At 45.4% G+C, this 19,395-nt stretch overlaps 1 protein-coding gene across 1 annotated transcript; it reads right to left on the bottom strand.

Moving 5' to 3' along the window:
* Positions 1 to 1,220: 1,220 nt before the first annotated feature.
* Positions 1,221 to 7,976, bottom strand: LOC149371607 (uncharacterized). Its single transcript, XM_089580770.1, has 3 exons — positions 7,973 to 7,976; positions 6,062 to 6,833; positions 1,221 to 1,455 (listed from the first exon to the last, which is right to left on the bottom strand). Exons 1-3 carry the CDS (start codon positions 7,974 to 7,976, stop codon positions 1,221 to 1,223), a joined length of 1,011 nt encoding a protein of 336 aa, XP_089436896.1.
* Positions 7,977 to 19,395: the final 11,419 nt, after the last annotated feature.

The following is a 19,395-nucleotide window of genomic DNA, read 5'->3' as shown; positions in this document are numbered from 1 at the left end:
CGCTAGGTTTTGAGCCGTCAGAGTGGTTCCGGCGGTAACCACGTTTGACCTTTAGACGACCCCCGTAGTGACGTCACACCGAGCGGAGGAAAAACTGGAGACCAGCTCGGCTCGTCGGCGCGGTCCCAGGGTAACCACGCCGCGCCGCGCACCTGTGCTGCGCGCCGCAGCCGCGAGGAGGCGCTCGCTGTGGTGACGTCACACCAAGCGGAGAGAAAACTGGAGACCAGCTCGGCTCGTCGGCGCAGTCCTAGGGTAACCACGCCGCTGCTGCTCTCTCTCTCTCTCCATCACTTCCTCTCTCTGAGAGAAGATTACGTGTGGATGTGTATATATAAGGTATTTCGACCAAAGCCTCGTTTGCTTTCGCAACCTACCGGGCTTAACCAAGCTAAGCCTCTGCCAATTTTTTTTCCTTTTCATATTTTATTTTTCGATTTAATTTTTATTTTTGTTTGTTCGCTTATTTTATTGCTTTCATTTTTTATTTCCTGTTTTATGATTTTATTATTATATATGGTTTTTAATTTTTCATATTTTATTTTTTCATTTGATTTCTCATTTCTGTTTCTTTTTTAATGCTTTTTAATTTTTTCTAATTCTGACTTTTTTATTTCTTTTATTTTATTTATGAAACCCATGCATTCAATAGATGCGCTTTTATTCATGCTCAAACCTCGACTATTCGTGGCGTAGTGGTAGCGTCTCCGTTTCAAATGCCAAAAGCCCTGGTTCGATTGCCAGCCGCGACGCAGTTTGTTTTTAAGTAGTAACGCGGTGACGGCTGCGGCCACCTGCGCGGCGCGTGACGTCACTGGGTTTCGCGCATGGGCAGAACTCGCCATTTGTTTTCACGGCATACTCGAAGCTCGCTTCCGACCCTCGTAGTTAAGTTTTTCGCCAAAGTCGATCGCGTGACCAAATTTTGCTTTACCTTGATGTGACATTGACGTCCACGGCTTGACCTTGGCTTTGCCTTAAAATGCCTTTGACCTTAACCGTTGACTTTCACCTGTCGAATTGCTTGAACATTGGTCTGACGATGGACCATCCGTCGGTTCTCCAAACTGCTTTAGCTTTGGTTAAACCGAGTGAGAAGCCGCAGCTTCACGTTGGTTTAGCCTGGGAAAGTCTTGTTATGCTGTTAGTTGAGCGTTTCTTTGTTATTTTCCAGGCTAAGCCATCGTGAAACTGTCACTTCTGACTAGGTTTAACCAAAGCTAGAGCACCATTAATTTTTCTTGCTCTTCATCCGACCCTCGCCGGGAGCTTCCATGCTCTTCAGACGGCGTCTCAGCTGCAGAGGCACGACGCCGCTTGGAGAGACGTTCTTCCCGCTTTTGCGGCATCTTGGCTGCTCTCTTCGCCCTCTCCCGTTCACGAATTTTCCGCACACCCTCCTGGCGAATCGTAATGCTATCCCGACCGTCAGACGAGGTCAAGCGCCTGTTGTAACTGATGCGGAGGCACCGTTGTTCTGCTCCGGACTGCATGGCTAAGGCTGCTATTCATGGCCACCTGAACGCGTGATGTCAAGGCTTATCGCGTGAACACCACATCTGGACTTATTCCTATGCGCGCCGGCGCTCCTTCCGTCATGTAGTCGGTTAAAGATGGGTGATGTCACGCCCTGTCACGTAAACGGCGCTTTTAGGCTGCTCACCGAGCCCAAAGTCATCGCGTGACCAAATTTTGCTTTACCTTGACGTGAAATTAACGTCCACGGCTTGCCCTTGGCTTGACCTTAAAATGACCTTGACCTTAACCGTTGACCTTCACCTGTCGAATTGCGTGACCATTGGTCTGACGATTGATCATCCATCGGTTCTCCAAACTTATAAACTGAAGGTTTTGACCTTAGCTGAACCTTGAAGGTCAGCGGCAACGTACGGCGGTATCAGCCCGAGACCTCTAGTAGTGAGTAAGGCATGTTGACGGGCTAGTTGGTTTTTCATCTTAAAATTTGGGAAAAAACCTGTCCGTTGTCCGTTGGCGCCTGTCCGTTGTCTCCTCGTCTCTTTCTGTGCCGTGAAATCATTTGCGCCTACGTGGGTTTTTTCCCAAATCTCCAGTAGTGAGGCTGCCGCTTCAAAACATTTCATCGTTTAATGCCATTCCATGGTGCCATACAATTGGTAACTCCATATTTTAATCTTTTTTACGCTTCTAATACCTTTTGCACCCTGTTATCAAGATTATTTCAAGTAAAACGGCCTTAATATTACCGCAGCCAACAACGTAGCAGAGTCTTGCTGTGCATGGCGTATGCAAAGGAATCTGACGCGACTTTCTTGTTTTCCGTTTGATTTGTGACTATGCACACAATTGTCGTTTCGTCTAAATCAACCTGAGACAGATAATCTTAGGGAGAATATTTTCCGCGCATGAACCAGGCATGCGTGTTACAGGAAAAAAAAAAAACCGACCGAGAAATTTAACTTTTCAAAGTTTTTCTCCGTTTCTTGAATTCTGCTCTGTTTGATGACATATGCTTCGGAATAATGTGGCGTGCAGCACGGCTGTTCTTTCTGACTTCACAGATTCTACACAAAGGCAGTAATAAAATCTAAATGCAAATGTAGTACGCAATTTTTAATCACGTACGCGTGGAACGCACGTCAGCAAATACTCTGTAGTTTCTTTTTCCTCTGCAAGCTTTTTAGGTGGCATGCTTCTCAGTCAGATTTTGCTTATTCCGCTTTTTGAAATATATCTCGAGATTCATTCGAAAAATGCCGCGTTTCCAGACTTCAGAGGCTACATCATGGCACGGAGACTTTCCTCGGGTTTCTGCGAGGCGTTTCTCTCGACTCGGTGCAAAGCCAGCATTCCGTGCCAACAGAGCAGAATAGAGAAGGAGAATGGCGTAAACAATCCGTTCCCGCTAGGGAAATTCAGCGCATGCCTAAAGTGCGTGCAGGTTTTGAGAGAACGAGGCTGAGATTTCCTTGCTTGAGGTGGCACACTTCACTTGCTTGCTTCTGCTTTTCTGTTGATCATTTTGTCACGGTTATCATTTTTTATAACAGGCAAGTATTTTGAACATCGGAAGCTAATCAGTATTCATGCTCAAACTATCAAGTGTCCTGAACGAAACCGAGCATAGAGCACCCGAAAGTGCAGTTGTCGCTGTTCACTACAAAATGCAATTCTTACAAAAAAGGTAACTATTACAATCTGAATCTAAGCGTCACCTATGCTAGCCCTGCTGCTACGCTATTTGAATCCACTCACCGCATTTGAAAATGTAGTAAGCAATTCCCTCACGTCAAACACAGCCAGCTGAAAGCCGTAAGTACTGTGTTATGGTTTACGGGGGTTTAACGTACGAAAGCGGCTCAGGCTACGAGGGACGCCGTTGTAAAGGGATCCGGAAATTTCGACCTCTTCGGGTTCATTAACGTGCAGTGATATTGCACAGTACACGGGCCTGTAGAATTTTGCCTCTATTGAAATTCAGCTGCCGCGGCTGGGATCGAACCCGTGTCTTTCGGATCAACAGTCAAGCGCCTTAACAACTGAGCCACCGCGGCGGCAAAGTCGTAAGTATTGTTGTAGTACAACTATAGAAGCATTTAAATATGAGGAAGGCATATGAACCTAATAAGACAGCTAACCTTGCCCAGAATCAAGGCTTGTTAAAAAAAAAAACCTTCACTAGGTTGCTTAAGTACTTGATTGGATTGATTAGATTATGGGGTTTAACGTCCCAAAGTGACTCAGGCTATGCGAGGCGCCGAGTGAAGGGCTCCGGAAATTTCGACCACCTGGGGTTCTTTAACGCCCACTGCATCGCACAGTATGCGGGCGTCTAGAATTTCGCCTCGATAGAAATTCAACCACCGCGGCCGGGATCGAACCCGCGTCTTTTGGGTCAGCAGCCGAGCAGTATAACCACTGAGCCACCATGAGGTAGTTTGGAAAAAGAAATGTCCTTAGGTCCCAGTGGTCTGTTACTCGTGAGCTGTGCGTTATCTATAGGTTGCATTTAAGTCAAATTAAGGGAGTGTTAAAATTTCTGTAATGTCTGGCGCACAGAACGGATTAAAGTATGAACAACGCACTACGATAGCGTCACAGCCGCTTTCACTTGGGACCAAGAGTACGGCATTGCAAGAAATCATAGACTCGAATGCAGGGTGTGGTTGGTACTTATCGCTGCCACTCACGGCGTTACTAACCGAGTACCCTCATTTACTGTCGAATTCCTTAGCTTCATACGCATAATTATTTTAGCCGCTTTTTTTTCGGCAAAATCCCGCGGTCATCATGCGGAAACTTCACGAACCTGAGAACAAAAACATGTATTGAAACATACCCGAAATCTCGCCGACTTTTCCGGTCCCAATGGCAGTAAGCAAAAAAAAAAAAAAATTGTAGGAGATACTTAATCTCAGCTTTAAGGGTACGACGCGATATCGTAATTGGCTAATTCCCATATATGCAGACGGTGATTCTGTGCTCTGTACTCATATTCTTTGTATTCATATTCATGAATATGAATACTCTTTGTTCATATTAGTTAATCGGTGGGAGTCCTCATACCCGTTCTGGTGCAGTGGTGCACCGGTTAACCGATGCGCCACTACCTTGCGATGGCAGGTGCACCCAGCACTAAGCCGTGTGCGTCCCACGTTCCTCTTCCCGAGGGACCAATCAAAAGCGTCAGAGATTACTGCGGCAACCCGCATAGGGAGAATTCGAAACAATTGACGCCTTCACGGTACTCGTTGTCTCTCTATGCCTCTCTTTGATACACTTTGCCCCCTCTTTGCTCTTAATTAGCATCTCATTGGCCTTCATTAGCTCATTTATTAGTTATTTGATTGTCATTAATTGCTGTCGATTAATCATCTTCATTGGTTACAGTTATCGGTTGCTATCACTTCGTCTAATTTTTTAATTAATCGCCTTAATTAATCACATCCACATTGTTTCACAAAGCACTAGGGCCGGAGAACGGGTTACAGACCCACAGTACGGATAGGCCAGCAGAAATAGTCAGAACGGCGTAAGGCAGGGGAAGACACTTCCGGCGGAGAAAAGTATGAGCGGGCGTGAAAAGTACAGTGTCATCACGGAGAGGGTCACAACAGAGGCGCACAAGGACGGAAGAGCACGGAGGCAGGTCGATGTCTTCGGCGGCGACGGCTTTAATACATGGCGACGAGAGAGCAGCGTCCGGCAGCGATTGGGGCAAGGCAGAGAATCCGACTTCAGCGCGAGCGCAATCTATGACCGCAGCATGACGAGACAGGAAATCCCAGCCCAAAATAACATCGTGGGAACAAAACGGCAGGACGACGAACTCGATTGTATATAGGACGTCCTGAATCAAAACTCGTGCTGTGCAAGCTGCTGACGGCTTGATGTACTGAGCGCTGGCCGTGCGCAGCGAGAGACCGACAATTGGCGTCTTAACTTTCTTCAAGCGGCGACAAAGTTGTGCGTCTATCACTGAAATTGCGGCGCCAGTGTCGACAAGGGCCATGACAGAAATTCCCTCGACCGAAACGTCAATAAGGTTCGCAGGTGACAGCTGAGGTCTTTGGTAGTTCGATGGGGACGCAGTTCTTGCCTCAGGAACTGCGGCATCTTGTTTTCCTCTTGAGAACTATTAGGTCGACGACGCATCGGAGAGATGGAGCGGCGTCGCGGCGAAGGGGAACGGCGATCGACAAGAGGTGAGCGGTCGGGGGAGAACGGACGAGTCGACGGACGCGGCTCAGCAGACGCAGAGTACTGATGCGCTGGAGGCCAGTACCCGGCCGGCGGTGTCGTGACTGGGAGACGGCGACGACAATAGCGGGCTACGTGCCCAGGCAATCCGCAGGTGTAGCAAATAGGCCGGTTATCCGTCGTGCGCCAGGGGTCTCGGCCTCGTGGAGAGGGTCGCATATAAGGTGCCGGCTCTGGTACGGGCACTGACACTGTAGGGTACGTAGGCGGCTGAGTTTGAGCAACGACCTCGGCGTAAGTCAGTGGACGGGCGGCAGGTCTTGGGGCGACGTTGGCATAACTCAGAGGCGTGGCGACAGGTCTGCGAGCGGCGTCAGCGTACGTCAGTGGAGCAGCGACATGTGATGGGGAATGGGCGGGCGGAAGCGCCTCAGCAACCTGCTCGCGAATAGCATGTTGGAGAGCCGGGGCCAAATATGGTGGCGACCCCTGAGGGCTAGGCAAAAGAGAAAGCTGACGGGCCACCTCCTCACGCACAAAGTCTTTGACTTGCTGCAGCAGAGAGGAGTTATCAGCTGCGGGTGTCAGTCCAGCAAGTGACTCTACATGAGCTGAGTGCTGACGAGTCAGGACCCTTTGCTTCCGCAGCTCCTCGAAGCTCTGGCACAGCGTGATGACTTCTGAAACGGTGCGCAAGTCCCGCGCTAGCAGCATTTGAAAGGCGTCATCATCAATACCTTTCAGGATCTGCTTTATCTTGTCAGCTTCCGGCATGCTGACGTTCACTCTGTTGCAGAGGGCGATTACATCTTCTATGTAGCTAGTGAAGCTTTCGCCGACCTGCTGCGACCGTTCACGCAAGCGCTGTTCGGCGCGGAGTTGTCTGACGGCTGGGCGACCAAACACTTCGGGAAACTTCGTCTTGAAGGCCGACCAAGTTCCAACGTCCCCTTCATGGTTGCGGTACCATAAATTGGCGACACCGGTAAGATAAAAAATGACATTGTTTAGCTTAGTCTCGTCGTCCCATTTGCTATAGAGACTCACACGTTCGTAAGACGCGATCCAATCTTCCACGTCCTGCTCATCTGTTCCGCTGAAGACAGCCGGGTCCTGCTGGCGAAGGGAGCCGGCACAGATGACAGTCGGTGGGCCTGCTTGCACGGCTTGATTTTGGGTGTCCACAGGCATAGCAGGTGTTGGAAGAGTGCGGTTACGGAGCTCCAGAGCCGATATCGTTACCCAGCACCTCCGCCAAATGTAAGACGGGGGTTTATTAAAGGCACTGGGACCTTAGTGAAGGAGCAGGGCGGCAACAGTCTGCGGTCAGCCAAAGCGAGCCCAAAGCACGCGCAGCGATGGCACTGCCGCCGCTGCACAGAATGTTCGTCTTCGTCTTTACAGCACCCATTTTCACCTGAATCACGCATTTCGCATTTTGGTTTTTCAAATTTGGCGCATTGTGTTTCCGTCCACCTACTATATCTATGTCCAGCCTATTCGACCGTGCCATGACTTTTGCTTCTAATTAATTGATTATTCTGTGTCAACAAAAATTTTTGTTCGATTAATGATCATTCACCAAACTAGTTTAACTTCATTTCAAAGTTCATTTTCGCTCCTTTGCTTATTTTCCCTCTATTTTGCCATCCACGGTTGTTTTCTCGTCCCCTCACTATATCGACGTCAACACTATTGCGACGGTTTTTGGATATTTTTGGCTATAATTAATTAACAAATCATCCTGTCGACATAACTTTTTTTCGCATCATCCCCACATCATCCTCTAATGTAGTCATCATTATTATCATCATGACTACCATTCGTTTGATCCTACCCCTTCGGAGAATGCCCCTACGGCTGCCGTCACGTTTTGGTGGCAAGAAACCGTCGACATAGCCAAGAAAGGCTTTCGCCTTAATGATGTAACTGGCACCTGCCACTGCAGGCAGTTTGCTCGCTATCCGGTGGGCAGGTTGTGATGACGCGGCAAGGTCACGTGACCTGGGTGGCTTATCTGCCTCTTAGGTATATTCAACGCCTACGCAGGATTTTCTATGTAATGCGGGGGGGGGGGGGGGGGGGAGGGGTAGAGGGGAGCACATGTGCTCTGTGAAAGGAACTAAATTTTTCCATGCTTGGTATAGGTATAAAGCAGTGGTCCTAAAATAATCTATCATCAAAAAATTAACCATATTTAAAAAAAATATGTACAAAATTCTCGGGAGATCGATGAGATCGATGCAGAGGGGAAAGCGTTAGCATATGGGCGTCGATTCGTGAGTGCACTCACTCATGGCGCCCTCTTTGCTCAGTGACGCAAACTAGAGCGTGAGCACTGATTTGTGGCGCGCTGTCTGCGCGAGTGACTGGCAGTTTAACACGCAGACGGAAAAACTGCGTGGGTTGTTTCAGAACTCTTTGAAATCATGTGGGATATATTCAGTTTGTTCAAACGACAGGTCCGGTTGGAATTAGCATTTGATCAAGCGCCATCAAGCGTAGGCTTGAAACCGGCCACGCGTTTGAACTTTGGCTAGCGTCTCCAAGTGCACATGTGTTTGTGTGCTTGTAAGTGGTCACCCAAAATCGGCTATGCGTTTGAGTCCAGCCCAGCGCAGCGCAACAGGTAGGCAGTTTAACAGGCAGGGAGAAAGGCTGCGGCAATGACAGAGGGTTCTAAAACAGTAGTAAGTGAATCTATTCTGTTGGCGACACTGCGGTTTTTGAATCTCGTGTGGGGCCCTAGATATGGGAAGTTTTATTTTTTCTACTTTCTTTTAGGCTGTACGCCGAGAGGCGGATGCAGGGTTTTCGTTCACACGGGCGTCCTTAAGTAAGTGAAATAAAAAAAAAAGACAGCTAATACTTTTCCAATCGGTTGAAATGTTTATACTGCATTTATCAAAGCCTTATATATAAAGCATATTTTCGTAATTTTCACAAGCTCTTTAGTAACAGAGCGCTCACATGCATGGATTGCAGATTGTCAAAAGCTAAACTTTGCATTATGATATGCACAACGCTGACCGCCCACTCACCTCTAGCATGGTTTCGACAAGTCCTCTTTACGTGTCACGCCAAAGTTTCAGAGGTGACCGCGACGCTATTTTGAAGCCATTGCACTAAAACGGCAAATAAAATATTTTTTCGCCGTTGGGACGTATGGGACGTAGCGTCGCCTGACTGCTCCTTTCTTATCTAAGGAGCGTGCATTTTTTTCAATGTGCTTGGCTTCGTGACTCAATGAAGGCAGTGGCGGCACAAGAGCGTGTCTTCATTTGCTTTTCCATGGTACCTCCCATAACAAAGCCTTGAGATGAAGCTTGGGAGTCGCCTGCTGTAGAAAGAATGTGGGCGGGCCCCAATTCCGAGAATCCGATCACGTGCACGAAACGAGAGACAATGGCCGGGGAGTTAGGTCGCCGGCGTCGGCTGAATATTTAAGCAAGGCCCTCATTAGCCCGCTTCTATTGAACAAAAGGTGGGGGTGGCGCCTCAGTTTAGCGTTGCATGCTAATCAGGTGTGAAACGTTGAAAGCCTGAAACGCCAGAAACAAAACCTTTTGTGCTGACGTTAAGTGATGTCACCCGTGCACGCAAGACACCCGCTTCAAAATTATGTCCAATCGCTAGCCTATAGTTTCTTGTTGTGAGTACCATTATTAAAGTATAAAAGGTGTGAAAACTGCGAGGAAGTGGGAAACACAGCGAAATAATATGAATAATTGATTTAGGTGAGGTATATATTTTACTGATGCATTATGTGAGTGTGATCAGGCACATTCATTGCAAAAAACGATTAAACAGTGCAGGTGGATGATTCCTTCAGCGATGATGAGGAACTTTTATTGAAGAAAATCCGGCAGTGCAATAGCTGAACAGCCTGAAATTGGCTGCTATTAAAATGAAAGCTTCGGCGAGGTTATGAGGTCGTTTAGAGTATTAGGTAAGTGTTCTCTAAAAAACTTTGTGTCGAAACCTCTTTAGTGGGGGGGTACGTGAGCGATAGAGAGGCGATGAGTCGTTTCTCTCTTTCAATTGCTTGGTGAACATCTCCAATTTTCGAAGCTAATTACAATGCGGTTTTTTCGGGTAGCGGATCAGCCACTTTAGTAGCCCAGGTTGCGATCATAACTGCCTGAAGTCAAGCCAAGATAGCGGTAATGGCCGTTTCGAAAGTGTTAGCAGCCCTGTTGCTGAGAGAAGAGATTTCTTAGCTTGGTCGTCTTCAAATGGGCCTAAGGTAAAAATGAACTGCACACGAGCCAGACAACAACACGGTCCTTATCCTTCTGCTCCCATCCAATAACATGCGGCTAATTAACTGTCAAGGCGACTCTGCAATAAATGTCAGAACTTCGAATGCTCTGAACTCTCTGCGGAGGAGATAAAAGTGCTCATCTTGATATGGAAGCCAAGAATGACAATTTATCAGTAGTGGGGAAGCTTGTGAGTGAATATGTGTCGCTATTTACCATGCTTGCTTGTCTTGGGAACAAAAATTTCATAAAAATTGTTTCAGTAGAAGACTGTCTGCTGTAACATAGCAAGTTAGCTCACTTTTGGCATGCTGTAGATTAGCATATTCTGAAGCCATTGCGATGGCAACAAATGCTAGAAGCTTTCTCGGGCCGCTGCTATTTGTGGCAGTGCACCAGTTCACTTATAACGGGCGCAGATCTATGTGGAGATACTTACGATGCGAGAGCACTGAAGTGTTTTTATGCGACGGGCCTTACGACGTCCTGCCTGAGGAGTGCTCTCAGATAACGAGAAAACTCGCTGTTATCAAGTAAATGCTGAGAAAGAAATTGTCGCATTACGAAGCCGCTCCCTAAGTCACAAGACGGCGCTCCAGCGCTGGTGAATCGTCGAAACGGGGTATTGGTTATGTCAAGCACAGCAGTCAGCAAACGCTACCACTTTCTCAGCCTTCTCCCCGCAGCATTATCAGAGTTTGATTTTTCCTAATCGGTGTGGGAAACGAAGCGCAGTAATTACCTGAAGGAGCATGGCTGGTGGTGCTTAGGATAAGTATCCAGCGGAAACTCATCGTGACGCCACCTCATTGAGCTCATGCTTTTCTGTAAATAATCTCTCTCAAGGGAACAAAACTGTGCTCATACAAAGGTCACTAGAACACGCCAGCTCTTAACTGCAATCTAAAACAGATAAGAGTACACTCCAAATTCTGAACATTGTCAGTCCCCTACTTGAAAGCCTTGGGTGAAATCATGCCTTCTCAGTTACCATTTTTGCGGGAAGACGACGGTAGTTTTGTGACTGAATGAAGTGCCTAAGGCATAAAGTATCATGTAATACGTCTTCACTCCTATTATATTAACCAGTAGGCCTGTCTGGTCACGAATTTTCTTTATCATTAGGAATTTGAAAGCCACAGACTTGAGTCGGCGCGTATAAACCAAATGCGAGCGTTTTCTTTTGATGGCTCATATCAGCATGCACGTCTTAAGGAAACAGTGTGCTGGACTTCTTTTGTCTTTTTTCAATTCTTCATTATTTTATACGCTCGTATTATTCTCTCCTTGTGCGGGTTCGCCATTCAGGCTCCATTATATTTGGTTAACTGTCCTGCCTTTTCCTCTCTAAAGTTTCTTGAAGCTCTCGCTCTCTGCCAGCCTCTCTTTCAACCAACTGGTATCAGTTTGTGATAAAATTTTGGCAGGCACATGACTGACAAGGAACTACACGAGCATCACGGACGCTAACCAGCTACTTAATAGTTATCCTGATAATGGGACAATGCACAGGAACCAACGGTTAAACTACAAATGTGACACGGTCGTTAAAAACGGCTACCAACATATATAACTATGCGATTAATAGGATCTCACTCCGGTGCTGTTTTTTTTTTCAGCGCTGTTGAAAGATAACCGCAACTTCGAAACCTTTGAAGTGAGAATGCGAAAAATAATAAAGTACAGAGCTCGATTGAAATACTCGATTGAAAGTAAATATAATAAAAAGACGGAGCCAGTGGCATTTCTACCAGTTCAAAGTTGTTTTTCGGAGCGAAAACTCATTTGATGAAACCGTGTTGCTATCATCACCAGTTTTTATTTATGCCATCGCCGTTGGAGATCGAGAACTCACCAACACCCACATATTGAACTATCGTTTGTTGACCGCAGAGCTCGAACCGAGTAATAAATGTAGCTTATTTAGACATCACCGTGAAAATAAGTTCGCCATGTCAGAATAAGACGACAGCACTGTGTTACGCCTGCTTCTAATCTAACCGTATATCTTACTATTTTCAAGACAGCAACTATTCTCCAGGCAAAATGTACCAGGAATGACTTGTAAGGACACATAGAGCAATACTTTACGCAGGTGCGTTATGCGAGACAGACCATATTCGGAACTACATGGCAAAGGCTGTAGATAAGTAAATGCCGTATCTACTGTTTGGTTAGCTGCTATGATATTGTTACAAGGAAGACAATATTGTTCCTCGTAACAATATTGAAGTAAACAGGCAAGCTGGCATACAGGCGTGAACCCTCACCGCAACGACACGCGTTACCTAGCAACTGTAAGGAAAACGCTACGATTGCGAAATTATTGATGTGCATGTGTTAGTAGCCGGAAAAGCGAAATTGGTTAATGCCAGGCAGAGAGCTTAGGTGAGTATTTAATTTTAATGAATGCGAGCTATTCTAATTTTAGCTCTATGCAAGGGCACATCAATGTCTTGTCGCATCCGAATGGTGGCCTTTGTGGGCTCGTCGGGGATTTGATTGCCTTAGGTATTCAAGTTTTACATTCTGTTTAGAGAACAAGTTGGTGTTTACGGATATCTGCAATTAACTGTTTGTATCAGCATGCTAGGCCTTTTCCTGTTTAAGCCGAGACAATAATACAAAGGGCTTTGTATTTGTATTGACATATCTGTAAGCTTTGCCGATGACTTGCGGCACATTTCGCCCTAACACTCGTATGTCCCTCATCTGGCTTCTGTTGATACTCTTTAATCTTGCCACTTGCATCAAAGGACTCTCTGTCCGCAGAGACATTCGTTGTACTACTTTCTTTTTAAATCTTGTTTCCCTCAAGACAGGTTTACTGGCGCAGAATGGCGCGCTAGGTGTAAATGAGTTAGGTTTAATTGCGGAGGTATGTTCGAATCAATGAGAACCCCTGACTTATTTATTTAGTTCGTTCTCACAGAAAAATATGCGATGATAAAAAATTGCCTACGCTAATAAGGGAGTAATTAATCATTGGCATCCACCCAAGCGCAGCCATACGGCTATAAAGGAAAGCTATACAGTTTTCTCAGCTTTCTGAGAAGGAAGCTATACAGTTTTCTCAGCTTTCTGAGAAAACTGTATAGCTTTCCTTTGAAGCCGTATGGCTGCGCTTGGGTGGATGCCAATGAGTAATTACTCCCTTATTACAAATTTACTCCACCCTGGGGGATTCCCCTAAACATTTGACCAACATTGCCTACGCTAAGTTAGCGATGTATGAGAGGCTGATGTAGTGTGGTCTAAAAAAAAGGTGTTTTTACTCTTCACAAGCTTCAAGAAAGCAAGGTGGAGAAATGAAACGAAAATAAGTGAAAAGAAATGTCTGTTTCTTTCCATAAGCAGCTGATTCTTGTAAATAGTCGCAAAATGAAGTCATTTATTCGTAGAGTGCTGCCAGGCAGCGTCTGTCTGTGCAATGAAAATCACTCCACTAAAGCAGTTCCGATAAAAAGTACTCTGGGGAGAACCGCTTGACGATGATGGATTTTTATGGCGCAAGGACACCTGCGGCCAAAGAGCGCCATGGCGCAATGTATATTTCTTCAACTCAAGGTGGGGGGCAAGAATCATTTCCCAAGCATTTCACCCTGAAAAAGCCGAGCACCAGGCCATGGGAAAGCCTTTACCCATTGTATCACCGGTGGGTACTCGGCGACACTGGGGATCAAACCCCGACACTCCCGCATACGAGGCGGATGCTCAAAGGACTAGGCCACCGCTCCGGTGTACAACAGGTTAATTGCGCAATTATGGCAATCCAGTTTATGTTATTTCTGCATAGTCCCCGTATTGTGCGATGAGATATGAAAGGGAGTGGCGATCCGCGACAAAGCGTAACCAGAATGGCTGAGTGGTAACATTCGAAAAATTGCATAAACATATACAACAGCCCTTTATTCAGCACGATGGGAAATTTTGTTGCGTTGAGAACGAAGTAGTGCTATAGAAACTAGCGCAGGACCCTCGGGTTCTAACAGTTACAGTAAATAAGTTCATCTCTCATTCTGTTCTTGCATCGTACTGCTCAAAGATGAAGATTACCCTACTATCACATTTTACAGCTTCAAGTGGGATAAATAAGAAGGACTAAACTTTGTATTGCATATGTATAGCGCACAGAATTGCACAAAAATACCTTAACGAAAGTATTTTGTTTGTTTTGCTAATGTCAATTTTAATGCTTGGCTCTAAACTAAGTGAAACCGGAGTCATATTCCTTCAGTATTCTGATGGCAGTTGAGTAGACACCGAAAACATTTACAGCCACGGAGAAGACTTCGGAAGCCGTTGAGTATTTTACTTGTATAAAGGATCATGTAAAGCTGAGAACTCCACGAATTCATCCAATGACAACTGCCAAAAAATAAGCAGTAAAAGATCTGTCAACTGCTGCTATTTCGTGAATAAAATTTAAACCGTACTAAATTTTCGCGCTCGCAGATTATGAGCTGAACTTTTCAAAACATGCCTAAACACATCGCCAAAAAATTAGATATGTTTTTCAAGGTGAGTAGTTTCTTTTTGAACACAACGCACATTACACTGAAGGGTAACATCCGAAGGATTTGTGACCCGAATCGGACGCATTGCATAAAAAATGTTGAAACTTGTTTCGCATCAAAAGAGACGCTGGATTCGACATCGCCTGTATAGGCATCAAAAATGCACAAAACATCACACCAGCGACGTGGCTGCTTTATGTGGACAGAATAGGGGAACAGCGCAGTGAGATTATTCCTAAACTGTGGAAGTTTTTGTTGCAACACGTATCTCAAGGGTGCTGTGCTTGCATAACATGGCTTTGCAGTACATTCTGCTAAAAGGTGTGTTGTCTTCGAGCCCACAGTCCAGAGTTGACCGAAATAATCAGTGTACATTTCCGTCGCCACTCTCGCGATGAAAAGCGCTCTCTCAGCGGCAAACGTCTCTTCCTATTGGAGTCGGCTGCTCAAACTAAGAACCAGCATAATTGAGGCTTATCGCCGCAACTGAAGATCTAGCAAAAGATAAGAAAAATCAGGAAAGCGAAGAGCGGAGGGGTGTCACAAGCAGTGCTCTACTCCTACACCGTGGGAATGAGTGGACGTCTGTTGGATACGCAATCCCACCGTGACAGTTGCTGATAGATCGCGACCGGAGCTTACAAAAAAAAGGCCATAAAGATGCTCGCTGTCTAGTCAGCAAGCGGATGTTTGTTCTTCCGGCAATTTGACATGGTCAGAAGCTGTGGAGGTCTTCTATGTAGAGCCCAACCGCTCGTTGACTGATGGAGATTGAACTGGGCGATTTCCTGCGAAGCATTCACAAACTGCCGGCAGTCTCTTCTGGAAAGCAAACTTCGGTGGATTTTATTGCATGATTTTTTGTTTCTTCAATTATCTTTCATTTTTGCTTTCCTTCCACTGAATGATATCCACACTGCAGCACTTTTACTGCCCAAATACGCTGTTTGTAGGAACATATTCGTACCTCGTGCTTTGAAACAAACTGCCTTCAGCAAGCTCTCTCTCTCAGTGAAAACTGCTAATGTAGGTTACGAAAGATAAAGAAATATCTTGGGGAAAAACAGTGCCCTCGTAAGACATGGACGAAGAAAGAGAAGATCCAGCGCTGATTTCAACTGAATAATATATATATATATATATATATATATATATATATATATATATATATATATATATATATATATATATATATGAGAGAAGCCAACAGCCACAGAAACCAAGGGGCACAGGGGATTTTTAATTAATTTATTTATTTTGTGGTGTTGATAAATTTATAATATTACTGAATATGTGATCGCTTAAATTAGAAAAGCAGAAGAAAAAACAACCACATGCCGCCGGTGGGATCCGAACCCACGACCTCCGAATTACGCATCCGGTGCTCTACCGCTGAGCTACGGCGACGGCTGTCAAACCTTCCGCTTTCGGGGATATTTATGTTTTACAAATAGCCTAACCGTGGGAGTGTTCACCAGCGCCACCCACGTTCTTAAGCGGCGGACGTAGCACGTCCTGAGTTACCGCTGATGTGACGTAGAACGTCATCGAACGGCGAGGGTGGAAGCTGTGTGAGAACCCTCTTATGCTTCCTAAGGCATCAAGGCTGCCAGAACCGAGGCCGTCGTTTAGTAATTAAGCAGACAAGGAAAGGGGAATAAGGGGCTCGTTATAAATATGAGAGAAGCCAACAGCCACAGAAACAAAGGGGCACAGGGGATTTTTAATTTACTTATTTAGTTTGTGGTGTTGATCAATTTATAATATTACTGAATATGTTATCGCTTAAAGCTAATTGATTAGAAAAGCAGAAGAAAAAACAACCACATGCCGCCGGTGGGATCCGAACCAACGACCCAGCTCTCTCTCTCTCTCTCTCTCTCTCTCTCTATATATATATATATATATATATATATATATATCCCAGCAGCTGTTACCCATGTCTTCCTGCCCACTTTTCGAATATATATATATATATATATATATATATATATATATATATATATATATATATATTCGAAAAGTGGGCGGTAAGACATGGGTAACAGTTGCTGGGTTTGCACGCGACCGAAAGATGACATACTATAGTTGAAAAGAGAAAAGATGGCAAGGGTGACCCTTGGAGGCAACTAAAAATGAAAAGAATTCTGCTCTTTCACGCTATGGTCCAAAGAGTGGACATATGACTTCATCAAGTCATTTGTGAAACAAAGGTTCACAATGCCCTTCTTAACAATCTTAGAGTGAGCTAAACTGTAAGGCAACAGGGACTTGCCCCCTCTTGGCTCATACAACCAACACAGGTAATTTTGTGCCCTCTATAGCCTCAAGTAAAAAAAGCGTGGGTCCAAACGAGGGGCGAGAGGTACCGTTCAAACACATATAGCATTTCTGAAACTGAGCTATGAAAACTACATTCGTTACGGGCCGAATAGGATTAGGTAATCGTCCACGAGCCTGAAAACCTTCACAGTAGCTGACGAAGAGAGCTGCTCTTCTATCAGTCGGTCATGATGGGCGAGGTAGATAACGTTTAAGATTGAAGCAATGCAGGAGCCGATGCACACTTCGCTCTTTTGAAAAAAATTGCATTCACCCCAGGAGACGAAAGTGCAGCTAAGATAAACGGTCAACAATTCTACGAAGCCGCCCACCGAGATGCGACAAGAATTGTGAGATGTGACGGATCCGAACGAGTCAGTACAACTTTCAACGCTCCGTCACATTTTTAGAATATTCGGTTTTATTTCCGGCATGCGACAAAAATATCCAAGCCTTAGCGATGGCGCTCTTGTACCCTGCCGTATTGTTAAGGAATTCGAGCTAGACTGTTGAAAAGCCGCACCAGGGTCACGCTAGTAACTGCTTCTCTCGCACAGATGTCATGGCTGCTCACTTCGAATGTCTGTATTAGTACGGAAATCTAGCGCACGATACAGAATAATTGGCTCTAAGAGAACCTTGGTTGAACAAAGTAGCAGTGAGCACTTGTCCATGCAACGTCCAGCTTCACAAAAAGCGTTTGTCTTTTCGTTTTAAAAAACATTAACCTCGAAAAGATGTTTAGTTTTTTTTTAGTTTTATTGGGGTCTAACGTCCCGAAGCAACTGAGGCTATGAGGGACGCCGTAGTGAAGGGCACCGGAAATTTCGACCACCTGGGGTTCGTTAACGTGCACTGGTATCGCACAACACACGGGCGTCTAGAATTTCGCCTCCACCGAAATGCAGCCGCCGCGGTCGGGATCGAACTCGCGTCTTTCGGGTCAGCAGCCGAGTGCCGTAACCACCGAGCCACCGCGGCGGGGCTCGAAAAGATGTGGTATACTTTTTTATTCTCACCTTAAAGCACTCGATAGGGGTTAACTAACCACCGCCAGCTCGGTACCTGCGCCAGTAGGTCCAACTAGTATATATTGAGGTGTAATAGCATACATAAACTTTTAAATGACATCCCATATTTGTACTCCTTTGTTCTGACGGCTCGCCCTTTCTTAATGAAGAAGAGTTACCGGACGTACTGCGAAAGAAGAAAAATACTTTTAAATCCGTGGCTTGCATGAATTTCTAAGGGCCATAATCACTTTTGTCCCTCCCAGACAACAGCACCGCAATCGCATCCTGCTTACGTCACATACTGGTTTTGGCCTGTATAGGGCTTTACTCTTTATTACTCTCCGCTATAGTTCTTAGTTATCCCGTTTAATAAGAGTTGCGCCGGTACATTCCACCTTGTTTTTTTAGGCATGGTAACGTAACTCTCATTTATTGCCGCTTCGGCCTCGCAGAGTCATCACGTAATTGGTTGTTCAAGTGGTTGAAACGCCATTGCGGTTTTGGTGATGTTATAGAAAGTAAGTTCAAGGACAGCCTTTAAGATTGCATTGCTTTTTGCTGTTATAACTACTGGTATTTATAATTTCGAGCAAAATATTGCGCATTTAACTCTATCCTGCTTCTGTACACCATACTGTACAGTGTTCTCGAAAGTTCGAGCGTATCAATGTGCGGTTTCCGGTAGGAAGGCAAGGATTAAAATGGACGCACTAGTCGGCAAAAACGCGGGGATCGTTTATCGAAGTGCAGATTTAGAGTTTGGAGCATAACACTACGAGACATCATCATTAGAATTGCAAATTAATGAAAAGAAGCATTATTTTTATGCTCGCATCAATTGCACGCAGGAAAAGAACGAAGCAAGCATGAATGTGCGGGGAATAATAACTATTATTCAAATCAGTCCTACTGCGATAAAAATACGTGTTCAAACGACCGGTAAAATATAGCAGTGTTCGCACGCGTGATATTTATTACTTTTCATGAGGGCCCAAATGTTCTTGTGCTCATATACAGGGACAATTTGCCTAACCAATCTTTCGAGCTCAAATTTCTAAATGGAACTTTTGATTATGCTCTTGGTTCTTATAAATGGAGTCTATGGAGCAATCGTTTCGCATTTATCAGATTGAAAGGTTTATGAATAGCACTTCAAGCGGTGAGGCGCATCTGCATACATATCTCAATGTAGTGGTTTGTGCATAAGTGCGTACCGAATGGCCCTGAACAATCATTTCAAAGTGGTGCTTATCATGACGAGCTTTGAAGTTTGCCTTAATGCACCGGTCCATATGTGCCTCTCCCAATTGACTCTGCAGATTAATCACTCAGATTTTGAAGCGACTGCACACTGAAAGCCATAGGCGTCTCTCCTGCAGTTTGCTGGTACATTGATTTGCTGTGAAAGTTTTGACAGCTAGGTTGATCTTTACACTCACAGCCGGAAGCTTCACAAAACGAGCAGTCGCTATTTTAGAGCATAATCACAAAGTAAACAAGGACGGGTAAACGTCAGGGCATATGCGAACATTTTGACACGAGTTCTCATCGTTGTCTGGGCCTAGACGAAGGAAAGTTTTCATGTCGTAACGGTGCAAGTAC

The sequence above is a fragment of the Amblyomma mixtum genome, chromosome 1 (genome assembly GCF_055824585.1).
Source record: "Amblyomma mixtum isolate Tamu chromosome 1, ASM5582458v1, whole genome shotgun sequence".
NCBI lineage: Eukaryota > Metazoa > Arthropoda > Arachnida > Ixodida > Ixodidae > Amblyomma > Amblyomma mixtum.
Note: the sequence above shows the minus strand (reverse complement) of the source record. Positions and strands in the feature narration are given on the sequence as shown.

Excerpts from the sequence above, each read along its gene's own strand:
- LOC149371607 (XM_089580770.1), bottom strand. Across the intron at positions 1,456-6,061 it reads CATGTCGCTGCTCCACTGAC|TTACAACAGGCGCTTGACCT; the intron begins GTACGCTGACGC and ends CCTCCGCATCAG.